Source organism: Balaenoptera physalus (genome assembly GCF_965194825.1).
Source record: "Balaenoptera physalus genome assembly, chromosome: 1".
NCBI lineage: Eukaryota > Metazoa > Chordata > Mammalia > Artiodactyla > Balaenopteridae > Balaenoptera > Balaenoptera physalus.
Window position 1 is genome coordinate 83238413 of NC_138882.1, and position 24027 is coordinate 83262439.

At 38.4% G+C, this 24027-nt stretch overlaps 1 protein-coding gene across 14 annotated transcripts in view; it reads left to right on the forward strand.

Moving 5' to 3' along the window:
• ASH1L (ASH1 like histone lysine methyltransferase) overlaps window positions 1-24027 on the forward strand; it is a 210161-nt gene that overhangs the window by 154477 nt on the left and 31657 nt on the right. For all 14 annotated transcript variants that reach the window (XR_014262016.1, XR_014262017.1, XM_082456185.1 and 11 more), the window contains 5 exons: window positions 10300-10373; window positions 11884-11929; window positions 12043-12151; window positions 18836-19042; window positions 19168-19314. Coding sequence is in view for 12 of the 14 variants with exons in the window: in XM_082456185.1 (XP_082312311.1) it covers window positions 10300-10373; window positions 11884-11929; window positions 12043-12151; window positions 18836-19042; window positions 19168-19314 (583 nt within the window). In the remaining 2 variants the exon portion in view is untranslated. The remainder of the gene's footprint in view (window positions 1-10299; window positions 10374-11883; window positions 11930-12042; window positions 12152-18835; window positions 19043-19167; window positions 19315-24027) is intronic.

Sequence of the window (24027 nt, forward strand, 5' to 3'; positions counted from 1 at the left end):
TCTTTATCCATTCATCTTTTGATGGACATTTAGATTGCTTTCATGTGTCAGCTATTGTAAACAGTGCTGCAGTGAACATTGGGGTGCACGTATCCTTTCAAACCATGTTTTTCACCAGATATATGCCCAGGAGTGGGATTGCTGGATCATATGGTAGCTCTATTTTTAGTTTTCTTAGGGAACCTCCACACTGTTCTTCATAGTGGCTGTACCAATTTACATTCCCACCAACAGTGTGGGAGGGTTCCCTTTTCTCCACGCCCTCTCCAGCATTTGTTGTTTGTAGATTTTTTGATGATGGCCATTCTGACCATGTGAGGTGATATCTCATTGTAGTCTTGATTTGCATTTCTCTCATAATTAGCGATGTTGAGCATCTTTTCATGTGCCTCTTGACCATCTGTATGTCTTCTTTGGAGAATTGTCTATTTAGGTCTTCTGCCCATTTTTTGATTGGTTTGTTTGTTTTTTGGATATTGAGCCACATGTGCTCTTTGTAAATTTTGGACACTAATCCCTTGTTGGTCGCATCATTTGTGAATATTTTCTCCCATTCTGTGGGTCGTCTTTTTGTTTTGTTTGTGGTTTCCTTTGCTGTGCAAAAGCTATTAAGTTTAATTAGGTCCCATTTGTTTATTTTTGTTTTTATTTCCATTTCTCTGGGAGATGGATCGGAAAACATATTGCAAGCAGCCATACTCCAATAAAAATTAATTTTAAAAAAGAGAAAAAAATATTACTGTAATTTATGTCAAAGAGTATTCTGCCTATGTTTTCCTCTAAGAGTTTTATAGTATCTGGTCTTACATTTAGGTCTTCAATCCATTTTGAGTTAACATTTGTGTATGGTGTTGAAAAATGTTCTAGTTTCCTTTTTTTACATGTAGCTGTCTGGTTTTCCTAGCACCATTTATTGAAAAGACTGTCTTTTCTTCATTGTATTTGCCTCCTTTGTCATAGATTAATTGACCATAGATGCATGGGGTTATTTCTGGGCTTTCTATCCTATTCCATTGATCTATATTTCTGTTTTTGTGCCAGTACTGTACTGTTTTGATGACTGTAGCTTTATAGTATAGTCTGAAGTCAGGGAGCCTGGTTCCTCCAGCTCCATTTTTCTTTTTAAAGATTGCTTTGGCTGGGCTTCCTTGGTGGCACAGTGGTTAAGAATCCGCCTGCCAATGCAGGGGACACGGGTTTGAGCCCTGGTTTGGGAAGATCCCACATGCCACGGAGCAACTAAGCCCGTGCACCACAACTACTGGAGCCCGTGCGCCACAACTACTGAAGCCCGCGTGCCTAGAGCCCATGCTCTGCAACAGGAGAAGCCATGGCAATGAGAAGCCCACACATCGCAATGAAGAGTAGCCCCCGCTCGCCGCAACTAGAGAAAGCCCAAGCGCAGCAATGAAGACCCAATGCAGCCAAAAATAAATAAATTAAAAAAAAAAAAAAAGGATTGCTTTGGCTATTTGAGGTCTTTTGTGTCTCCATACAAATTTTAAGATTTTTTTGATCTAGTTCTTTGGAAAAGGCCATTGGTAATTTGAATTGAATCTGTATATTGCCTTTTTTTTTTTTTTTTTTTTTTGGCTGCACCACACAGCTTGCAAGATCTTAGTTCACCAATCAGCACTGAACCCGGGCCCACAGCAGTGAAAGCGCTGAGTCCTATCGACTGGACTGCCTGGGAATTCCCAAGTCCTTGTCCATTTTTGAATTGAGTCATTTGTTTTTTGTTCTTGAGCTTAGTTCTTTATATATACTGAATATTAATTCCTTCTTACATACTTGATAAATTGGAGAATATCTTTATTACATGGATAGAGAAAACCACCAACTATATAAACAACAAAGGATAATTTTAATTACATTAACTACCATATTGGAGATAGCAGCTCTAGCAATCTGGGTTGAATGTGGTTGTTTACAATAGCTATGTTAAAATTACAGATTTTTAGGTAAGGTTAAGAATGAGGCAAAAGACAGAGTTTGGTGGAGAGGATTTAATTTTAAGTGAGAAGAATGATACATGAGAACATAAAAGTGTGAGGGAGCTGGTTGTGTTTAAGAAATTGTATTGGTACAGGCATTATGGAAAACGGTATGGAGGATCCTCAAAAAATTAAAAATAGGGACCTCCCCAGCAGTCCAGTGGTTAAGAATGCACACTTCCAGGACTTCCCTGGTGGTCCAGTGGTAAAGAATCCACCTTCCAGTGCAGGGGACGCAGGTTCAATCCCTGGTCAGGGAACTAAGATCCCACATACCGAAGGGCAACTAAGCCCACGTTCCATGACTACTGAGCCCGCACGCCTCAACGAGAGAGCACGCATGCCGCAAACTACAGAGCCCACGCACCCTGGAGCCTGCACACCACAACTAGAGAGAGAAAACCCACATGCCACGCAACTAGAGAGAAGCCCACGTGCCGCAATGAAAGATCCTGCATGCTGCACCTAAGACCCAGCACAGCCCCCCCCAAAAAATAAATAAATAATAAATAAATAATCCACACTTCCACTGCAGGGGACACAGGTTCAATCCCTGGTCAGGGAACTGAGATCCTGTATGCTGCGCAATGCAGCAAAAAAAAAAAAAAAAAAAAAAAAAAATTAAAAATAGAACTACCAGGGGACTTCCTGGTGGTTCAGTGGTTAAGACTCCACACTTCCAATGCAGGGGACCCGGGTTCAGTCCTGGTCAGGGAACTACATCCCACATGCCGCAACTAAGAGTTCACATGCTGCAACTAAAGATCCTGCATGCCACACCTAAAAGATCCAACATGCCTCAACAAAGATCCCATGCTGGCAGTGGAGATCCCGAGTGCCGCAACTAAATAAATGCCAGTGCAGCCAAATTAATTAATTAATTAATTAATTAATTAATTAAAAAATAGAACTACCATATAATCCAGCAATTTCACTTCTGGGAATATATCCAAAGGAAATGAAAACACTAACTCGAAAAGATACCTGCACACCCATGTTCATAGCAGCATTATTTATAACAGCCAAGACATGAAAACAACCTAAGTGTCCATCAAGGGATGAATGGATAAAGTAGTTGTTGTATGTATATCATACTACAGTACACACACACACACACACACACACACACACACACACACACACACACACGTACATACGATGGAATATTATTCAGCCATAAAAAATAACAAATGGGGAAATTCTGCAATTTGCAACAACATGGATGGACCTTGAGGGCATTATGCTAAGTGAAATAAGTCAGAAAGAGAAAGACAGATATTGTATGATCTCACTTATATATGGAATCTAAAAACATCTCTGCACACGTGTGTGTGTGTGTGTGTGTAATAGAAAAGGGGATCAGATTATGTGTGGTTACCAGAAGGATCAGGGGAAGGGGAGTAAGTGGTCAAAAGGTACAAATTACCAGTTACAAGATAAATAAATACTAGGGATATAATCTACAGCATAACTGTAGTTAACACTGCTGTATGATATATATGAAATTGTTAAGAGAGTAAGTAAATTCTAAGAGTTCTCATCACAAGAAAAAAAATTTTTTTCTTCTTTTTTTTGCTTTCTCTTTTGATTGTATCTATAAGAGATTATGATGCTAAATAAATGTATAGCTGTAATCATTTCACAGTATATGTAACTCAAACCATTATGCTGTACACCTTAAACTTATATAGTGATATCTCTCAATTATATCTCATTAAAACTGGAGGAAAATTAATTAGTATAACAAGCCAAAAAAAAAAAAAAGAGAAATTGTGCTTAGGAAGAGCAGAATTCAAGAAACTGGGTAAAGGTGGTGATACTGCTTAGTAGGGTTAAAAGAGAAAACTAGTGGAGGACCTCGAAACTTATACCATAGGGACTTCCCTGGTGGTCCAGTGGTTAAGAATCCAATGCAGGTTCCATCCCTGGTCGTGGAACTAAGATCCCACATGCCGTGGGGCAACTGAGTCCACGAGCCACAACTAGAGAGCCCGGGCGCCACAACTGGAGAGCCTGCGTGCTGCAACTACAGAGCCCACGTGCTCTGGAGCCCCCGCGCCACAACTAGAGAGAAGCCCGCACACAGCTGCGAGGAGCCCATGTGCTGCAACAAAAGATTCCACGTGCCACAACGGAGATCCCGCATGCTGCTGCAACTAAGACCCCAAGCAGCCAAATAAATAAATTTTTTTAAAAAAGTATGCCATGGAATATATATTTTCATTCATTCAGAAAATATTTAATACCTGCTCTTTGATCAGGCAATTTTCTAGATGCTTTGGATACATCAATAAACAGAATAGGTAGAGATCCCTGCCTCTGTGGAGCTGACATTCTTCCAAAGGGGGGATGGGAATCATAATAAATAATTCTTATCTATTTGTAGAGTGAGTGATATTGTAACCCAGTACTCAGATTATATATAAACAAGCTGAACTTTTTCTGAAGGTCAGTCACCTTATCCTTGTTTAGAAAACAAAAGAGGCCAAGTTTTTGTCAGATTTTAAGATATCTTGGAAAAAGGCAAAACCATTATTAGCTTTCTCCTTTTTATTAAGTACCTCTCTCTCCTTTGGTTTCCTCATTTGCCTAGCTACCTGATTAACAATGGAGTGCTTTTGTGGAGATGTTCCTCCTCCTATTGTTCATATCCTTTTCATATTGGGATTGATTCTGTTAAAGAAAATCATCATGGACCTTCCTCTTCTAGATTTCAAGGTCAACACAAGTTTCTGTAGCCTCTTGAAATGACTTTCTTGCCCACAGAATCAGTTTTATTTCAAAGGGAAAAGTAAAGGATTTCTTTGCTCCTTTCCTAGTGATCAGTGGCAGGATTTGAGATCGCAAGGCTCCAGCACACAATAAGAAAAACCTACAAAAGATATGATTCCATCTAATTTTCAGATGGATAGAAAGTGACTTTTTTTTCCCATTTTAAAAATGAGGAGGGCTTCCCTGGTGGCACAGTGGTTGAGAATCTGCCTGCCAATGCAGGGGACACGGGTTTGAGCCCTGGTCTGGGAAGATCCCACATGCTGCGGAGCAGCTGGGCCCATGAGCCACAACTACTGAGCCTGCGCATCTGGAGCCTGTGCTCCGCAACAAGAGAGGCCGTGATAGTGAGAGGCCCGCGCACCACGATGAAGAGTGGCCCCCCCTTGCCACAACTAGAGAAAGCCCTCGCACAGAAACGAAGACCCAACACAGCCAAAAATAAATAAATTTTTTAAAAAAAGTAAAAATGAGGATTAGCTCAAAGAATAATTTTTCCAAATGAGGAACTCCTGAATAGGTTCCTCTGAGGTATCATCTCCAGCAGGATTTGACAAGGAAATCTCTTTAGGTGAGTCTGACTTATTAAAAATGAATTACCTAGGTCTGGTTTCAGAAATGTTAGAGGAAAGGAAAGACTGACCCATCATATTTTTCCGCAACTCTTAATATATGGATTAGAGAGGAGAAATACAAATAATGCCAGGAAAAGCAACGTAACATCTGTGGAGACGTGACTAGGAGAACTCAAGATGTTGGGCGTTGGGGAAAATTGTGTCTTTAAAGTTAGTTGAAGTGGATAATGGATGCTTTCTTTCCTAGAAAGAGAAAGAAAAGTATTCTTTTTAAAAATTCAGAACTTACTGTCTACTCCTTCATTCTTTTACACCCTCTTCTCTACAGAAAACACATTAAGAAAGGAGTTAACCCTTTACATTAAGGGGTTTGTCCTGTCTTCTGAGAAGCAATTTTGACTTTTTAAAAAATTATATTTATTTTATTGTTGTTAGAAACGGTACATACTCGTAAATATTCCTTTTAATATAGAAGGATGTGAATTAAAAGGTAAAGTTCCCCTTCCCAGAAATATAATAGTTTAGCATATACCCTTTCAAACTTTTTCCTATATACATATAGCTGTTTTTTTCAACACTTTATTATGAAATTTTTCAGCATACAGAAGTTTGAAAAAACTAAACACAAAATATCCCATCACCTAGATTTTTTCATTAATATTTGACTGATTTATCATATATTTATCTATCCATCTTTTATTCCATCCTATTTTTGGACATGCTGCAAAGTAAATTGCAGGCATTGATACACTTCCCCCATAAATATTTCATCATATCAGAATCAAGATCTCAGTATTTGCTTATAGGGTTTTTCTTTTGAGGTGAATTTACCATCAATAAAATGCACAGGGCTTCTCTGGTAGCGCAGTGGTTAAGAATCCACCTGCCAGTTCAGGGGACACGGGTTCGAGCCCTGGTCCAGGAAGATCCCACATGCCACGGAGCAGCTAAGCCCATGCACCACAACTACTGAGCCTGTGCTCTAGAGCCAGTGAGCCACAACTACTGAGCTCACGCACCACAACTACAGAAGCCCATGCGCCTAGAGCCCGTGCTCCACAACAAGAGAAGCCACCGCAATGAGAAGCCCACGCACTGCAACGAAGAGTAGCCCCCGCTCACCACAACTAGAGAAAGCCTGGGCACAGCAACGAAGACCCAATGCAGCATGCATGCATGCATCAATCAATCAATCAGTCTTCTCAGAGTAACATCAATAGCTAGTTAGGTTATATAATTTTAAAAATAAAATAAAATAGGGCTTCCCTGGTGGCTCAGTCGTTAAGAATCCGCCTGCCCTCTCCAAGACCAGCACCATGGCAAAATGAGGAAACAACTAACAAGTGAAGAGTTTGCACAATAAACCACCCTGACCATCTCTTGAATTTATAGGGATCATAGGTGGAACGTTCCCTTCGCTGGCAGCCATCTTTGGCCGTTCTATTTCTGCATCACACTCATCCCTCAGTAAAGTCAGTGACTGGATCTTCTCCCAAAGTTTCCCCTGCTTTCCATCAGGCATGGGGAAAAAAAATCAAGAGAGACATTAGTATCTGCAACTGAGGAACTCTTAATCCAATCCAGAAGAAAAGCATCTGTTATGGAAAGAATGAGATATTCAAGGATGTTGGAGACACTGCTCTGAACACATTCTGCACAGCAGTAAAGCAGATTGCCGAGAAAGGAAAAATTCATTCATTTCCAGGAAAAACTTCTCCAATTGTTTGAGAAGAATCTTCTTGTATTCGAGATTCCCTACACTATGCAAAAAGGCAGTATGTATCAAAAAATCTTTAAAATCTGTGTGCCCTACAGCACAGCAATTCTGGAATTTATCCTAACAAGGTAATGAAAACTGGCCCATAGACATTTAGCAACAAAGATGTTTATCAAAGTGCTGTTTGTAATAGTGAACTCTGCAAACATTGTACCAAAAAGTAAATTATGGGTACATCTATTTCATGTAACCATTATATATAAGAGAGCATCTGTTAGAATGAAAAGTGCTTTATGATATTTAAATGGAAAAAGTAAATTACAAAATATAGGTGCAACATGATGACTTAGAGTCTTTTTTTGTCCTCTGTTATTTGCTTGTTTTCTGTAGCAAACATGTATAATTCTTCTAGTAAGAAAAGTTTTTTAAAATGATGAGAAATTCTGTTCCTAAGATCTCATAGAAGCATAAAAAGAAGTCTACAATAAAAAATGTATATGAATAAAAAAAAAAAAGAATCCGCTTGCCAATGCAGGGGACACGGGTTCGAGCTCTGGTCCTGGAAGGTCCCACATGCTGCGGAGCTACTAAGCCCGTGCACCACAGCTATTGAACCTGCACTCTAGCGCCCGTGAGCCACAACTACTGAAGCCCGCATGCCTAGAGCCCGTGTTCCGCAACAAGAGAAGCCACCACAGTGAGAAGCCTGTGCACCTCAACGAAGAGTAGCCCCCGCTCGCCGCAACCAGAGAAGGGCCCGCGTGCAGCAACGAAGACCCAACGCAGCCAAAAATAAAATAGATAAAATAAAATAAATAAATTTATTTTAAAAATTATAAATCAATCAATCTTCTCAGAGTAATATCAATAGCTAGTTAGGTTATATAATTTAAAAAAAATAAAATGCACAAATCTTAAATGTACTTTTGCTCAGTTTTTTAAAGTTTTCATAACACCTCTGTAACCCAGACCCTTCTCAAGAACATTATCATCACCCCGGAAGGTTCCCTCATGCCCTTTCCTAGACAGCCCCCACCATATATAGCTATTTAATGGGGCTTTTTTAAAGTATTTTTAAAAATCAGCCCTTGCTATAATATTATTCTGCAACTTGGAGAATATGTTTTCATATGAGTAAGTATATACCTCATTTCGTTTTAATAGCTGCATATTCATTATTTAAATGTACCAAAGTTTACTTCCTTGTTGATAAACCTTTAAGTTGTTTACACTTTTTCATTACAGACTTTGTAGTTATACATTCAGCTTTGGTTCCCTATCAACAGGTGGACTCCAGTCTTCTGCCAGATGTAACCCCAGACAGAAACTTGTTATATTACCCTACCTCCATAAGTTATTTCCGCTTAGATATACCTGTAATCCATGCTGCTATATCATCAGATTTGTCAAATGAATAAACTCATTGCATGTAACAAATCACATTTTTATGAAAAATAACACCCTCCCCCCTTTTTTTATTGAGGGCAAGTTTATTATGCTTTCATTTTAGTCTGGATGTGGTAATAACTTTCCCCCAAAATTTTTTTAATGAGAAATGTGACTTTATTTTACATTTTTGTGAATCTCCTTAATGTCTGGCTTAAATATAGGACAGCTGCATCTGTTTTTGCCTTCTATCTGTTGTGATGTTATTCTGGTTTAAATACATGAAGAAATCTGACCTCACATAGGTAAAAAGTTGTAAAAGAGAGGAAGATTTTGATAATTGTAGATATTCTTTGATACTGCAGCAAAATAAATTAATAAATGTAATAGTTCCTTAACACTGCAGTGTTGGAGTATGAAATCAATGGAGTATTAAAATCCACTGGTCTCTCTTGCAATTTAAATGGATTTTTTACCCATGTATGATTTTATCACTTCCTGCATTGGTCATTGAAAAATATTAATTCACTGTATTATATTGCTCTTCCATTTCCTATATGTATCCAAAACAATTCACATTTGTTAATTGCCACTTATTTCATGAGAAAAACTTAAGTATTAAAAAACTGAGAATCTCATGGTGGTTAATAGACACAAGTTTTCCAAAATTCCAGTGTTCACTCAAATTTTGTCATTGGAAACATATTTTCAGTTGGGTTTCTTGAAGTAACAAGTTCACTTGACTTACTTTCAGTTCCTAGGTTAGAGTAACCATTGTCTGTCAGTTCCTTTAAGTAAAAATGGTGTTCCATGAAAAAAGCAACTAGTTCAGCGCACCATTCAAATATTTGCACAAGTGCATTGCCTTAAGATAACCATCATACCTCAGTGTGCAGCAGAAGTGCTTTATGCATACTTCCATTGTGTCATGCAGAATAAAGATTTTGGTTTGTGGGTCAAGATTTAATATTTTTACTACTTTATCAAGAGCATTCTTAGATGGTGCTGGCATAGTTCATTTCTACTAGTTTCATTCTAGTACAGTTTTGTGCCACTTGCCTTGATTCATACTAAAACTGCAGTTTTACCCACCATTCTTTTACTCCATTAGTACAAATGTCAGCATAACAAAAATGCATATAATATCTTAGAGTGTTATTAAAATAGTTTTGACCTCTCAGATCCTTTGGGGTAAGCAGAGCACACTTTGAGAACTGCTGGTCTGGAGACCATGATAGGGCAAAAATCCAGATAACAAGGAAAAGTCTAAGTCCTGCAAGAAGTGAGTTGAGCATTATAGTCCTTCACGAACAGAAAGATACAGAGTAAACAAATTGAAAGGACCTCTTTAAGGTAGAAAAGGGCTCTAAAATTGGCTTTAAAAAGTAGTAGTATTTCAATAGGTAGGAAAAAATGTTAACAGATCATAAATTTGCATGTAAATACTCGAGTTATTTAAATTCAGGGTTACCTATTTTAGAAAACTCTTATACTTCTTTTTATAGTCAACCTTAGATTATGTACATAATGAAGGAGAATAGATGACAGATGCTCTGGTTAATAATTTTAATGATTGAACAATTCTTAGTATTTAGTTTGCTTCATAATGACCTATTTTTGGTAGTAAATTTGCTATGCTAGTTGTTTTATATAAGCTACTATTAAAATATATCTTTAGCTTATACCACATGGTGCACAGTGGAAAAGAGTAGCTAAAATTAAAAATTAGTGATGGAAAATTCATAAAATTAAAAATTAAATCTTTATTTTTTTATTCAGTGCATATTAAATCTTGTGGCTGTTTGACCCATTGTATAAATTAGATATTGAAATTGATAGTATTTTTTTGTTTCAGGAAAATATCTAAGGCAAAAGAGAATTGATTTTCAGCTTCCCTATGACATCCTTTGGCAGTGGAAACATAATCAGGTATGAGCATATCTTACCATGCTTCATTCATAAGTGGTAAACGGGGGAAAGGAGTGTGCAAGTCTTTTTCTCTGCCTCCTTGTTATGCTCTCATCTTAGGAAGTATAGAGAAGTGTCCCTGTGAAGGTTAGAGACTAAGAAAAATGAATTTGCATCCATATTTAATGTGACCTCTTTGCCTTCACTCATACTTCAAAATAGCATTAACTTCCTCCTTCCTTAGGAAACCTTCTGTTATTATTCTGGACTTTTATTTTGGTGGCAAAGATTCTGTTCTGTAAGAATCCTGTTTGATGCAGGTCTCAAGGGAATTTAGATGTACTGCCAGCAGCGCTAAGAAATTTCAGGCTTTATTTTTGTTGGCTCCTTCCCATCAGTTTGGAATTTATTTTTCACATATAAAAGAGAGTCTTCTACCAAAGGAAACAGGGAAAATATTTAACACTCTTGTACTTTTAAAAGATATTTAAATATATTGGGAACTAAAAATGGGAAGGTGCTGTTTTTCTCTCTTGCTTACCTAATTGAAAAGTTTCCCCCAGTTATTTTTATATTAAGCTAAAGCCCCCAGAATCCATATTGAGAACAACCATTGGGAAATAGTCATGCAAATGAGGTAAATAGGCTCCTGAGTTTTGCCAGAATTCCACCAAAGTTTGACTTTGGAAAGCCAAAAGCAGTGAACATTCCCATCTACATTCTCTTCTCTGGTGGCCTCTCTTGAATTCTAAGAGGATCAGTATGTTAGATATTTGTCTCAGAGAGTTCATAGCAATGAAGGAGATAGTGTTTTGAATCTATACCAACTGAAAAATGATGGTGGGATTATTCTTATAGATTAGTACACTCTAGCTTAAACCAAGTTGCCTTTTTTTTTTTTTGGGTACTGTCTTCTATGGTAAAACACTGACCGACTGACCTAATACATTTTCTTCCTAATGCATTCTTTATTGCAGTATGAGAGCGCCATTATCCTGCCTGCCATCTCCCCTTTGTTCATTAAATTAATTGACTTAATTAAATCGTGAAATGTGTTTCCCTACAACACTCACCCTGAAAAAGCCAAGGTTGTCATCTTTTTCATTTCATACACCTACGCAGGCCATCTAAACAAGCCCTGTGCAAGTTTTCCATTCTTTTCATAGCAGCAAATACAATCTTAATTTATCCAAATGAAAAGCTTTGATCTGCAGTGTGACTTTCATTTAAGTCTATCTCATAACTTGCTGAAGAAACATCTAACAAAAAATGCATTTTCTTTAAACTACTTAGTATTGCTTCTGTTGAATCTAGTTCTCTCTTAAACCCTGATCTAGTAAGTCACCTTTTATTTCAGGATAAAAAAGTGATCACACCAAGTTTCCCTCAAATTATCCAACCCAGAAAGTCTTGTAAACGTTTCCATATGAGCAGAGTACGTGGATAATTTCCTCTATTTTTAGTGATTGATACTGTTTTCTGGCATTTGAAGTTGAATGCTATATCAAGATTTTTCTGTTTTTTCTTCTAGCTATACAAGAAACCAGATGTCCCACTATATAAAAAAATCCGTTCAAGTGAGTAACATGGGAGCTGTTTTTTCTGCCTGCATACAATCAGTGTTCTTAGCCTGGCACTTAGAAAATTATCCTATATATTCACAAACTGTTCTTTGCTGTCTTCTCTCAAGATGTCTACGTTGATGTCAAACCCCTTTCTGGTTATGAGGCTACCACTTGTAACTGTAAGAAACCGGATGGTGACACCAAAAAGGGCTGTGTGGATGACTGCCTCAATAGGTACTGTACTAAACTGATTCTGTAAACACAGGCTTTAAGATCTGTAAGATACTTCATTTAGGGGAATTCCCTGGCGGTCCAGTGGTTAGGACTCTGTGCTTTCACTGCCAAGGGCCCAGGTTCAATCCCTGGTTGGGGGACTAAGATCCCACAAGCCATGTGGCGCGGCCAAAAAAAAAGTCACTTCATTTAGAGGGAAAGGTTAAATAGGCTCTTTGATTTCCCCTCAAGAAGTTGCACAAAGATAGTATATAAAACCTCATTGATGGGCTGTCTCAGTCTGCTTGGGCTTCTATAACAAAATATCATAGACTTAAACAACAGAAATTTATTTCTCACAGTTCTGGAAGCTGCAAAGTCCAAGGGCAAATTGCCAGCAGATTCAGTGTCTGATGAGGACCCACTTTCTAGCTTATAGACAGCTGCCTTCTCCCTGTGTGCTCACATGGCCTTTCCTCAGTGCATGCTCATGGGAGAGAGAGAGAGAGAGAGAGAGAGAGAGAGAGAGATTTCTTCTTCTTAGAAGGGCACCAATCCCATTAGGAGGTTCTCACCCTTCTGACCTAATATAAACCTATTTAACTCCCAAAGACCCTACTTCCAAATACTGTCGCCCTGGAGGCTAGGGCTTCAACTATGAATTTTGAGGGGACACATTCAGCCCATAACATGGGCTAAATAGAGTAACAGAAAACAATGTGATCTAGAGTCTTATGTCCTCAGGTTTAAATCCTCTTACTTACTTAAGAGACCTGAGGAAAGTTCTTTAACCCCTCTAATAAAAATAATACCATCTTTATGGAGGGGTTTGTGAGGATTATATGAAACAATGTTTTTAATTCATTAAGCACAGTTCTAGAAACCTTCCTAGATCTCAGTATATGGTAGCCATAATGAGGGAGTAAAAGCAGGATGATGGCAGTGAAAGAGAAGAAAGAGGCCATGATATATTTGGGCGGGGAGGAAACTAGGTTGATAAACCATTAGCATATAGCAGATATACACATGATGATTGAGTCAGTGATGCTAATGAGAGATGGTTATGCTATTGTCAGAGATAGAAAGTGTGGAATCTAACTGGTTTGGAGATAAAAATTCTGATTTTGATTTGGGACCACTGAGTATTTAAATGACATTGAGATTTCAAAATGGAAATGTCTAATTGAGACAAAGGAGTAGAGATAGAATTTGTTGGTTTTGGTAACATAAGCATATTTATAGCAAAAAAAGAGTTAATGAACTTCCCATCAATGCTCCTTGTTCTAGATGGCTTTCGTAGAAAAAGACAACTGCTTTCCCAGTCTCCATCTCTAGTCAACTGTCTTGCGGGCTGAGGGAATCAGCGTTTCTGCTTTAGCATGCCAGTTGGGGAATTCTCCCTTACGAATATCACTGTAAATTCACATCTTGTCATTGTACATACATAACAGTTGTACATAGTAGTAATAACTTGGTGTTATAGATAGCTGATTTTTTTCACTGACAAATACTTTATATATGCACTTTTATGTATCATTGTGGTCCACAAGCTCATCCTTTTTAGGTTAGTATGTCACGGTTTGCCCTTCTTCTGTTGTTCGTTATTCAAGTTATTTTTAATGTTTTGCTATTAAAAATGGCACTACTATGAAACTCTTTGTATAGATTCCTTTCTGTTTTAACTCTTAGAGTGTATTCTCAAAAGAAGAAATACCTGTACAAACTATAAGGACATATATATAATTCTTACTGTATACTATCCAGTAGCTGTCATGAAATATTGAGTTAATTTTTGGTATCACCACCTATATATAAATATATTTATTTCCCCATAGTTCCACCTCCTTTAGTTATTAACATCTAACTTTATTTCTAGTGCTTTAGTATTTTGATTGTTTAACATTTTAGAGTATCGTATGTCCTTAAAGTTGTTTAAATGTGCATCTCTTTAGATGCTAACATTTCTGTGCTTGTTTGTATGATATTTTATTGTCTATGAAATTACTATAATATAGCTGCCTCATTGCTTATTTTCTCTCTTTCTCACAATGGTCCAAGGAGGTAGGTGATAGTTTTACATTGTACAGATGAAGGAATCTAGATTTTGGATGGTAAATTGCTCCACATTACATTAGACAAGTGACAGAGACAGAATTTGAACCCACATGTGTTTGATTCAAAAGTCATGTTCTTTCCACTGTACCACACTGCTTATTGTATACGTATTGATAGTCTTTTAATCTCTGAAAAATTGAAATTTGAACATTTACCTTTACATAATAACATTGGTTGCCTTATATCATTTAGTATGGGTGTCACATTTATCCTTCCCATTATGTTGTCTTTGTTCCAAAAAAACCCAAAACTTACCCCTAAATAAGAAATAAACAAACACTCAGACACAGTACTGCCAACTTTGTGTCATGAGAATATGAGCACTACATCATCATGCATCTAATGAATGTGATAAATGTATAAATAACTAAGAAAAATTAAAATATGTTATTTGGTGGGTGCTTCCTTATATATTTAAAAGTAACCCTCATAGAGATTCAGTTAAATGGAGCTATCTAAAATGTAGGGTGGCTTTGTCTCACCTGTCTTTGTATTCAGAGTTCTGTAAATATTTAAGGGGGTGGGAGAGTTAAAGGATCGGCAGGATCCACTTTCGCATCCATGCAAGACTCATATGTAGAATTGTACTTAACTTGTAAGTAGCCCAGGGAACACTTGATTCCGGACTATATTTTTTTAATATTTATTTATTTATTTATTTTTGGTTGCATTGGGTCTTTGTTGCTGAGCACAGATTTTCTCTAGTTGCATCGAGCCGGGACTACTCTTCATTGCGGTGCATGTTCTTCTCATTGCGGTGGCTTCTCTTGTTGTGAAGCACAGGCTCTAGGCGTGCAGGCTTCAGTAGTTGTGGCACGTGGTCTCTGTAGTTGCGGCTCGAGGGCTCTAGAGTGCAGGCTCAGTAATTGTGGCGCACAGGCATAGTTGCTCCGCGACATATGGGATCTTCCCGGACCAGGGAATCAAACCCATGTCCCCTGCATTGGCAGGCGGATTCTTAACCACTGCACCACCAGGGAAGTCCCAGGACAATTTTTAAAACAAATAATGGGGTTTTACGATTACTTCAAATAAAGACTTTAAACATTTGTTCTCCTTTCTTCCAAACAATTTCTAGGAATCACCAACATTGTTTATAAACACTACAGATCTTCCTTGGTGGATATTTGTTTCTGTACACCATCCATATCAAACCCATTGCTGCTCCAGAACATTCCTCTTTCCCTGGAACAAAGTCTTGTCATTCATTTCAAGCTATTTTTAAATGCTGTACCCATTTGCTCATAGCACATACAGAGCCCACTCCCTCAGCTCTCCAAAAGGACAGACATGGTGTGTAACAAAACTGAATACTTAGGGGAAGATAAATGTATATTACCTGGTGAGACTTATGCCACCAGTGGTGATTACTTTCGGAGTTCACAGGCCCTAAACTAAACATCAGGGCCCCTGTCTAACTCCCTATTAGAGTCTATCTATGCTACTTTGTTGAGAGCAGTTCACTTCCACTTGCCCACCAATGAGAATCTCTAGGAGCCTTCACCTTTTGCTCTAGAAGAACCCTGGTTCCTCAAATTCTTGGTCCTAAAAAGTCGGGATGGAATGATCCTCTCCCCTGCCTCCAAGGCCTACTCCTTCCTGACCTAGCATGATTCATAGCAGGAATATTCATTTCATTTAAGTGAAAACACATTTCCATTTACAGGAATGGTCTGACCTCCATAGCTAGTGAAGTCAATCACATTAGTACCTTTCTCAATGATTGTTTAACCTTAAATCTTACCAGGTGAGAGAAAGAGCAATCAGATGATCTATATTTAGAGGGGGGAGAAATTGCCTAATTTTTCAAGGGCATTATGACTATAGGTAATGGCAGTTTACATTGCTAAATCAAAATCTTCCCATCTTAGTTTGCAGCATCTACTTTCAGATTTGGGTAACTTTATAGTTTTGTTTTCCAGACAATGAATAGAAACATGTTTTACTTTTTATACAGTTAAAGGGCTTATCTTGGTCGTTTATCAAAACAAACAGAATAGGACTTCCCTGGTGGTGCAGCGGTTAAGAATCGCCTGCCAATGCAGGGGACACGGGTTCGAGCCATGGTCCAGGAAGATCCCACATGCTGTGGAGCAACTAGGCCCGTGCACCACAACTACTGAGCCTACGCTCTAGAGCCCGGAGCAACCAAGCCCGTGCGCCACAATACTGAGCCCGTGTGCCACAATTACTGAAGCTCGCGCACCTAGAGCCCATGCTCCACAACAAGAGAAGCCACTGCAATGAGAAGCCCGAGCACCGCAACGAAGAGCAGCAGCAAAGACCCAACGCAGCAAAAACTGAATTAATTAATTATTTTTAAAAGCCATGAAAATGAATAAGCCTTCTGAAGAAAAGAGGAGCAATGAATATGCCATGGAAAGTAGAGAGGAGAAAAGGATTCCTGTTTAAAAAAAAAAAAAAAAAGACAGGAATTGTTATTGTAAAGGTGGGAAGTCCATTATCATAAAAGATCAACAAAGCCCAAAATAGGAGGACAGTTCTAGGAGGGGTGTTCGTCAATATCCATGCAGCAAAGAAATCAGCAAAACAAAGAATAACTGTGGTGAATTTGACAGTAAGGCGGTGTCTTTACAAGTTAAGCTGATTGTCTTAAATTTTTTTAAATATATTTTTATTATTCTTTTATTTATTTGTTTATTTATTTATGGCTGTGTTGGGTCCTCATTGCCGTGCGTGGGCTTTCTCTAGTTGTGACGGGGGTGGGGCTACTCTTCGTTGCTGTGCACGGGCTTCTCATTGCGGTGGCTTCTCTTGTTGTGGAGCACGGGCTGTAAGCGCACGGGCTTCAGTAGTTGTGGCATGCCGGCTCAGTCGTTGTGGCTCGCAGGCTCTAGAGCACAGGCTCAGTAGTTGTGGCACACGGGCTTAGCTGCTCTGCAGCATGTGGGATCTTCCCGGACCAGGGCTTGAACCCATGTCCCCTGCATTGGCAGGCGGATTCTTAACCACTGCACCACTAGGGAACTCCCTGATTGTCTTAAATTGAAGAATAGTCCAGTGGATACTTTCTCTGCTTACTGCTCATTTATGTGATTTGAACTGTGGGCTGTTTGCCCTTTAGATAAAGATAATATTTTTTTAAATAAATTTATTTGTTTTATTTTTATTTATTTTGGCTGCATTGGGTCTTTGTTGCTGCACGCGGGCTTTCTCTAGTTGAGGTAAGCAGGGGCTGTTCTTTGTTGCGGTGCGTGGGCTCTTCATTGCGGTGGCTTCTCTTGTTGTGGAGCCTGGGCTCTAGGTGCGTGGGCTTCAGTAGTTGTGGCTCACAGGCTCTAGAGTGCAGGCTCAGTAGTTGTGGCACACGGTTTTAGTTGCTCCGCAGCATGTGGGATCTCCCCGGACCAGGGCTCGAACCTGTGTCCCCTGCATTGGCAGGTGGATTCTTAACCACTGTGCCACCAGGGAAGCCCAAGATAATATCTTTTTGAAGAATAAATCAAACAACTCTGAAAGTACTTTAAATTGTAAACTGTGGGCTTCCCTGGTGGCGCAATGATTAAGAATCCGCCTGCCAAAAAAAAAAAGAATCCGCCTGCCAATGCAGGTTACACGGGTTCAAGCCCTGGTCTGGGAAGATCCCACATGCCACGGAACAACTAAGCCCACGAGCCACAACTACTGAGCCCTTGTGCCACAACTACTGAAGCCCACGCACCTAGAGCCCATGCTCCGCAACAAGAGAAGCCCACGCACCTCAACAAAGAGTAGCCTCTGCTCGCTGCAACTAGAGAAAACCCGCTCACAGCACCGAAGACCCAACGCAGCCAAAGATAAATAAATAAATAAATAAATAAATAAATAAATTTTTTTTTAATTAGAAAAAAAAAATCCACCTTCCAATGCAGTGGACACGGGTTCAAGCCCTGGTCCAGGAAGATCCCACATGCACCACAACTACTGACCCTATGCTCTAGAGCCCGTGAGCCACAACTACTGAACCCGCGTGCTACAACTGCTGAAGCCCGCGTGCCTAGAGCCCATGCTCCGCAACAAAGAGAAGCCAATGCAATGAGAAGCCTGCACACCGCAATGAAAGTAGCCCCCACTCGCCACAACTAGAGAAAGCCCGCACGCAGCAACGAAGACCCAACGCAACCAAAAATAAATAAATAAATTTATTAAAAAATAAAATGGTTATGATGATAAATGTTACAGTAAATTTTTTGTGTATTTTACCACAATTTTTTTAAAAATCTGTAAATGGCTATGAGCTACTTCAAAACAATAGTGCAGTGTAATCATCAAATTATTAATTCCTCTGTGGGTTACAGTTCATGTATTCTTAGCCCAGAACTAAATATGATAGTGTTTACCCAGGATGCTGAGTGGACAATTAACTCATTAATTTATAAGAAGCATCAGTGTTTGCAACTTGACTTGGAAATTTTCAGTATTATTTTTGAACTTAGACATTATTACCTTGTTAACTTTGTTAGCCAATCTAACCTTATTAAAATAAAAATTAATTTTATGCATTCATTTTTTAAATTCCTATTTAAAAAATGGGTTCATGAAGGTTATATATAGTGTTAATTGACATACAGTTATTCCTTTTCTTTCTAGAATGATCTTTGCTGAGTGTTCCCCCAACACTTGCCCCTGTGGTGAGCAGTGCTGTAACCAGAGGATACAGAGGCATGAGTGGGTGCAATGTCTAGAACGATTTCGAGCTGAGGAAAAAGGCTGGGGAATCAGAACCAAAGAACCCCTAAAAGCTGGGCAGTTCATCATTGAATACCTAGGGGAGGTTGTCAGCGAACAGGAGTTCAGGTACAGTGGTAAATGATACTCCAGTAAAATGGCAAAGTTACCAGATTAGTATGGAAAATGAAATATTTGAAATTTACTTTCAACTTAATCATTAATTGGCTTTCAATCATTTCTCTCCTCTTTAGGAATAGGATGATTGAGCAGTATCATAATCACAGTGACCACTATTGTCTGAACCTGGATAGTGGGATGGTGATTGACAGTTACCGCATGGGAAATGAGGCCCGATTCATCAACCACAGCTGTGACCCAAATTGTGAAATGCAGAAATGGTAAGAAAGCAGGGGAAGGTGAAGACAAGACTCCAACAGAGCAGAAAGCTTTGAGGACATCCAGAGATTGATCTTTCCACAGCTTTAGTCAGCTTACACAAAGCAGCTCAGGCAATTCCTTATTATACCAGATCCTCCAGGTAGAGAGTAAGCTCGTACTATTTCTTCACACTTCATCATAACTACTCCCAGAAGAATGTAATATTTATTTGTGTGTGTGTGATAATTCCTAATATTTATTGACTGCTTACTGTGCGCCAAGCACTGTGTTACGTGGTTCTTCTCACATCCATGCATTTAGCATATTTATCACATCCTTACTGGATTTGTCACAATGAGAAATAAAAATAAAAGTAATAGATTAGAATCTAATTGAGAATGAAAAATTGCATCTAAAAAATAGTTCAGAAAAGATAACATGGTAGGAGAGGATTCTGAGAAGATGATAGAGTAGGAAGCACAAGGAATCTATCTCCCTTTAGACAATTGCACTAGCAGAATCTGTTTGATAAAACTCTTTTGGAACTCTGGGGTCTGTTGAAGGCTTGTAATGTCCAGGGGAAGTTTTAGATGGTCAGTTGTGGATCATTTCAGTCAATTTGAGGTGTTAGCACAGTAGCAGCTACTCATCCCTACCCACAGCCACATGGCAGGCAGCTGTGCAAGTGTTCCTGAAATATCTTGCATACAGCTTGCAGATGCTAGGGTGGATAAAAAGGACCCTGTTCTCCAAATATTAGGTACCTATGCTCTGATTGCTTCTTCTGATCACAGAGGTGCAAAGAAGCAGGCAGCCACTGTGTACCTCCACCATTGTTGCAAGTCCCTCTCCCTCCAGCTAAAGTGACTCCCAGGAGATTTTAAGGGTGCCCTCTTTTCGCCACCTTCATTTTTTGCTTTTCCCCTTTTGGGATAGAAATTAAAGACTAAGACGTTCAAAAACAACTGCATATATGAGGGGAAATAGACAGTGACTGCCCATATCCAACGAAAGGATTGGAAAAGACACAAGACACTAAGTTTACACCTGAGGCTGATCCTTGGCACAGAGACAGCCTACAGCAATCAAAAAAGCAAAAATAAAAACAGCAAACTGGACGGAGAGTCTTTAATTTCCAGAGTGACCACATTATTCGACTCAAATGTCCAGTGTTCAACAAAAAAATCACAAGGAATACAAAGACACAAGAAAGTATTGTCCATTCAAAGCAAAAAAATAATTCAGTAGAATCTGAACCTAAAACGGACTTAATGGCAGATACATTAGACAAAGACTTTTAAACAGCTGCCCTAATCATGCTCAAAGAACTAAAGGAAATTGTCATGAAAAAAACTTTCTTTCATGAGAAAGTCATGAAAATGATGTTGGAACACAATGGAAATATCAGTAAAGAGATAGAAAGCCTAAAAAGAAACCAAAAAGGAATTCTGGAGCTGAAAAGTACAGTACTTGAAATGAAAAACTCACTAGATGGATTCAAAGGCAGGTTTGAGCAGGCAGAAGAAAGAAACAGTGAACTTGAAGATGAGGACAATGTAAATTATCAAGCCTGAAGAATAAGAAAAAGATTGAAGAAAAGAGAGCCCTAAGTGACCCGTGGGACACCATCAAGCAGAACAACCATATGCATTGTGGATGTTCAAGACGGAGAAGACAGATACAAAGAGGCAGAGAGAATATTTAAAGAAATAATGGTTGAAAATTTCCCAAATTTCATGAAAGATGTGAATATAAATATCCAGGAAGCTTCCCAAACTCCAAGTAAGATGAACTCAAAGAGACACATACCAAGACACGTTATAATCAGACTTTCAAAAGACAAAGAGCAAATCTTGGAAGCAGCACAAGACAAGCAAATCATCACATACAGCAGATCCTCAATAAGAAAGTTTGCAGATTCCTTATCAGAAATTTTGGAGGCCAGAAGACAGTGGGCCAGTATATGCAATGTGCTAAAAGGATTCCTGTATGTGGCAAAACTGTCCTTCAAAAGTGAGGAAGAAATCAAAACATTCCCAAATAAACAAAAGATGAGGGAATTCTTGAGTACTAGACCTACCCTGCAAAAATGCTCAAGGGTCTCCTGCAAGTTGAAATGAAAGGACACTAGACAGTACTTCCATGCCATATTGGTAAATAAAAAATCTTAATAAAGGTAAATACATGGGCAATTATAAAAGCTAGAATTGTTGTTACAGTGGTTTGTAACTGTACTTTTTGTTTTCTACATAATTTAGGAGACTAATGCATTTAAAGGAATTATTAGTTTATTTTTTTGTGCATACAGTTATAAAGATGTAATTTTGTGATACTGAAAGGAGTAGAAAGAGAGCTGTAAAGGAGCAGAGTTTTTATATGTTAATTGAAGTTAAGCTGCTATAAATAAAATTATAGTGTTATAACTTCAGGATGTTCAGTGTATCTTCATGATAACCACAAATGCAATAGCTACAGACATGTACAAAAGGAAATTAAGAAGGAATTTAAACATTTCACTCCAAAAAATTAAATACTATAGAAAACAGGAATTTAGACAATGAGGGACAAAAAGCTATAGGGCATACTGAAAACAAATTGCACAATGACAGAGGTAACTCTCTCCTTATCAATAATTAATTTAAAGGCAAATAGATTAAACTCTCCAAAAGAGAATGGGATTCAACATCATTTATAATAAAAACTCTCAGCAAAGTGGGTAAAGGAATGTACCTCAGCATAATCAAGGCCATATGTGACAAGCCAACAGGTGGAAGTTTGAAAGCTTTTCCTTTAAGATCAAGAAGTAAACAACGATGCCCACTACTACCGCCTCTATTCAACATAATAACTGCAAGTCCTACCCAGAGCAGTTAGGCAAGAAAAAATAAAAGGCATCCAGTTGAAAAAGAAGAAGTAAAACTGTCTCTATTTGCAGATGACATAATATTATATATAGAAAACTCTAAAGACTCCTCCAAAAAACTTTTAAAACTGATAAATGAATTCAGTAAAGTTGCAGGAGACAAAATCAAATATAAAAATTAGTTGCGGGGACTCCCCTGGTGGTCCAGTGGCTAAGACTCCATGTTCCCAATGCAGGGGGCCCGGATTCAGTCCCTGGTCAGGGAACTAGATACCACATGCCGCAACTGAGTTTACATGCTGCAACTAAAGACCCCGTATGCTGCTGACTAAAGATCCCACATGCCACAACTAAAGATCCCGCATGCCGCAACTAAGACCCAGCACAGCCAAATTAAATAAATAAATATATAAATAAATAGTTAATAAAATGCATATTTTTTTAAAAATCAGTTGCATTTCCATACGCTAAGAACTATCAAAAACTTTTTTTAAAGCCTGGATGCAATAGCATCAAAAAGAATAAAATACCTAGGAATAAATTTAACCAAGGAGGTGAAAGACCTGTACACTGACAACTGTAAGATACTGATGAGAGAGCTTACAGAAGTCACAAATAAATGAAAAGATATTCTGTGTTCATGGATTTGAAGAGTTAGTATTGTTTAAATGTCCATACTACCCAAAGCATCCTACAAATTCAGTGCAATAAAAATTAAATTCCAATGGCATTTTTCACAGAAATAGAACAAATAATCCTAAAATTTTTGTGGAACCACAAAAGACCTCAAATAGTCAAAGCAGTCTTGAGAAAGAAGAACAAAGTTGAAGACATCACACTTCCTGATTTCAAACTATATTACAAAGCTGTAGTAGTAATCTAAACAGTGTGATATTGGCAGAAAAACAGATTCATAGATGAATGGAACAGAATAGAGAGCACAGAAATAAACCCATGCATGTATGACCAATTTATTATAGAGGAGCCAAGAATATACAATGGGGAAAGGGCAGTCTCTTCAATAAAGGATGTGGGTAAACTGGATAGCCACATGCAAAAGAATGAATCTGGACCACTATCTTTCAACATACACAGAAATCAACTTTTAAAGACTTGAATGTAAGACCTAAAACCATAAAACTCCTAAAAGAAAACAGAGGGTAAGCTCCTTGACGTCAGTCTTGGCAATGATTTTTTTGGTTTTAACACCAGGAGGAAGGCACTAAAAGCAGAAATGAACAAGTGAGACTAGTCAAACTAAAATGTTCCTATACAGCAGTGAAAACCATAAACAAAATGAAAAGACAACCTACAGAATGGGAGAAAATATTTGCAGATCTGATAAGGGGTTAATCTTCAAAGTATATAAGGAAATCATACAAGTCAGTCGCAAAACAAAATCCAATTAAATATAGGCAGAGAATCTGAATATACATCTTTTTTTATTCAATATTTATTTATTTATTTGGCTACGCCAGGTCTTAGTTGCAGCAGGTGGGATCTTTAGTTGCGGCAGGCAAACTCTTACTTGCAGCATGTGAGATCTAGCTCCCTGACCAGGAATCGAACCTGGGCCCCTGCATTGGGAATGCAGAGTCTTAGCCACTGGGCCATCAGGAAAGTCCCTGAATATATATCTTTTTAAAGAAGACATACAGGTGGCTAACAGGTACATAAAAAGGTGCTTAATGTCACTAATCATCAGGAAAATGCAGGTCAAAACCACTATCACCGCACACCTATTAGAATGGCTGTTATCAAACAGACAAGAAGTAGGAAGTGTTAGGAAGTGAAAAAAAGGGAACCCTTGTAAACTGTTGGTGGGAATGTAAATTGGTACAGCCACTATCAAAAACTGTTTGGAGGTTCC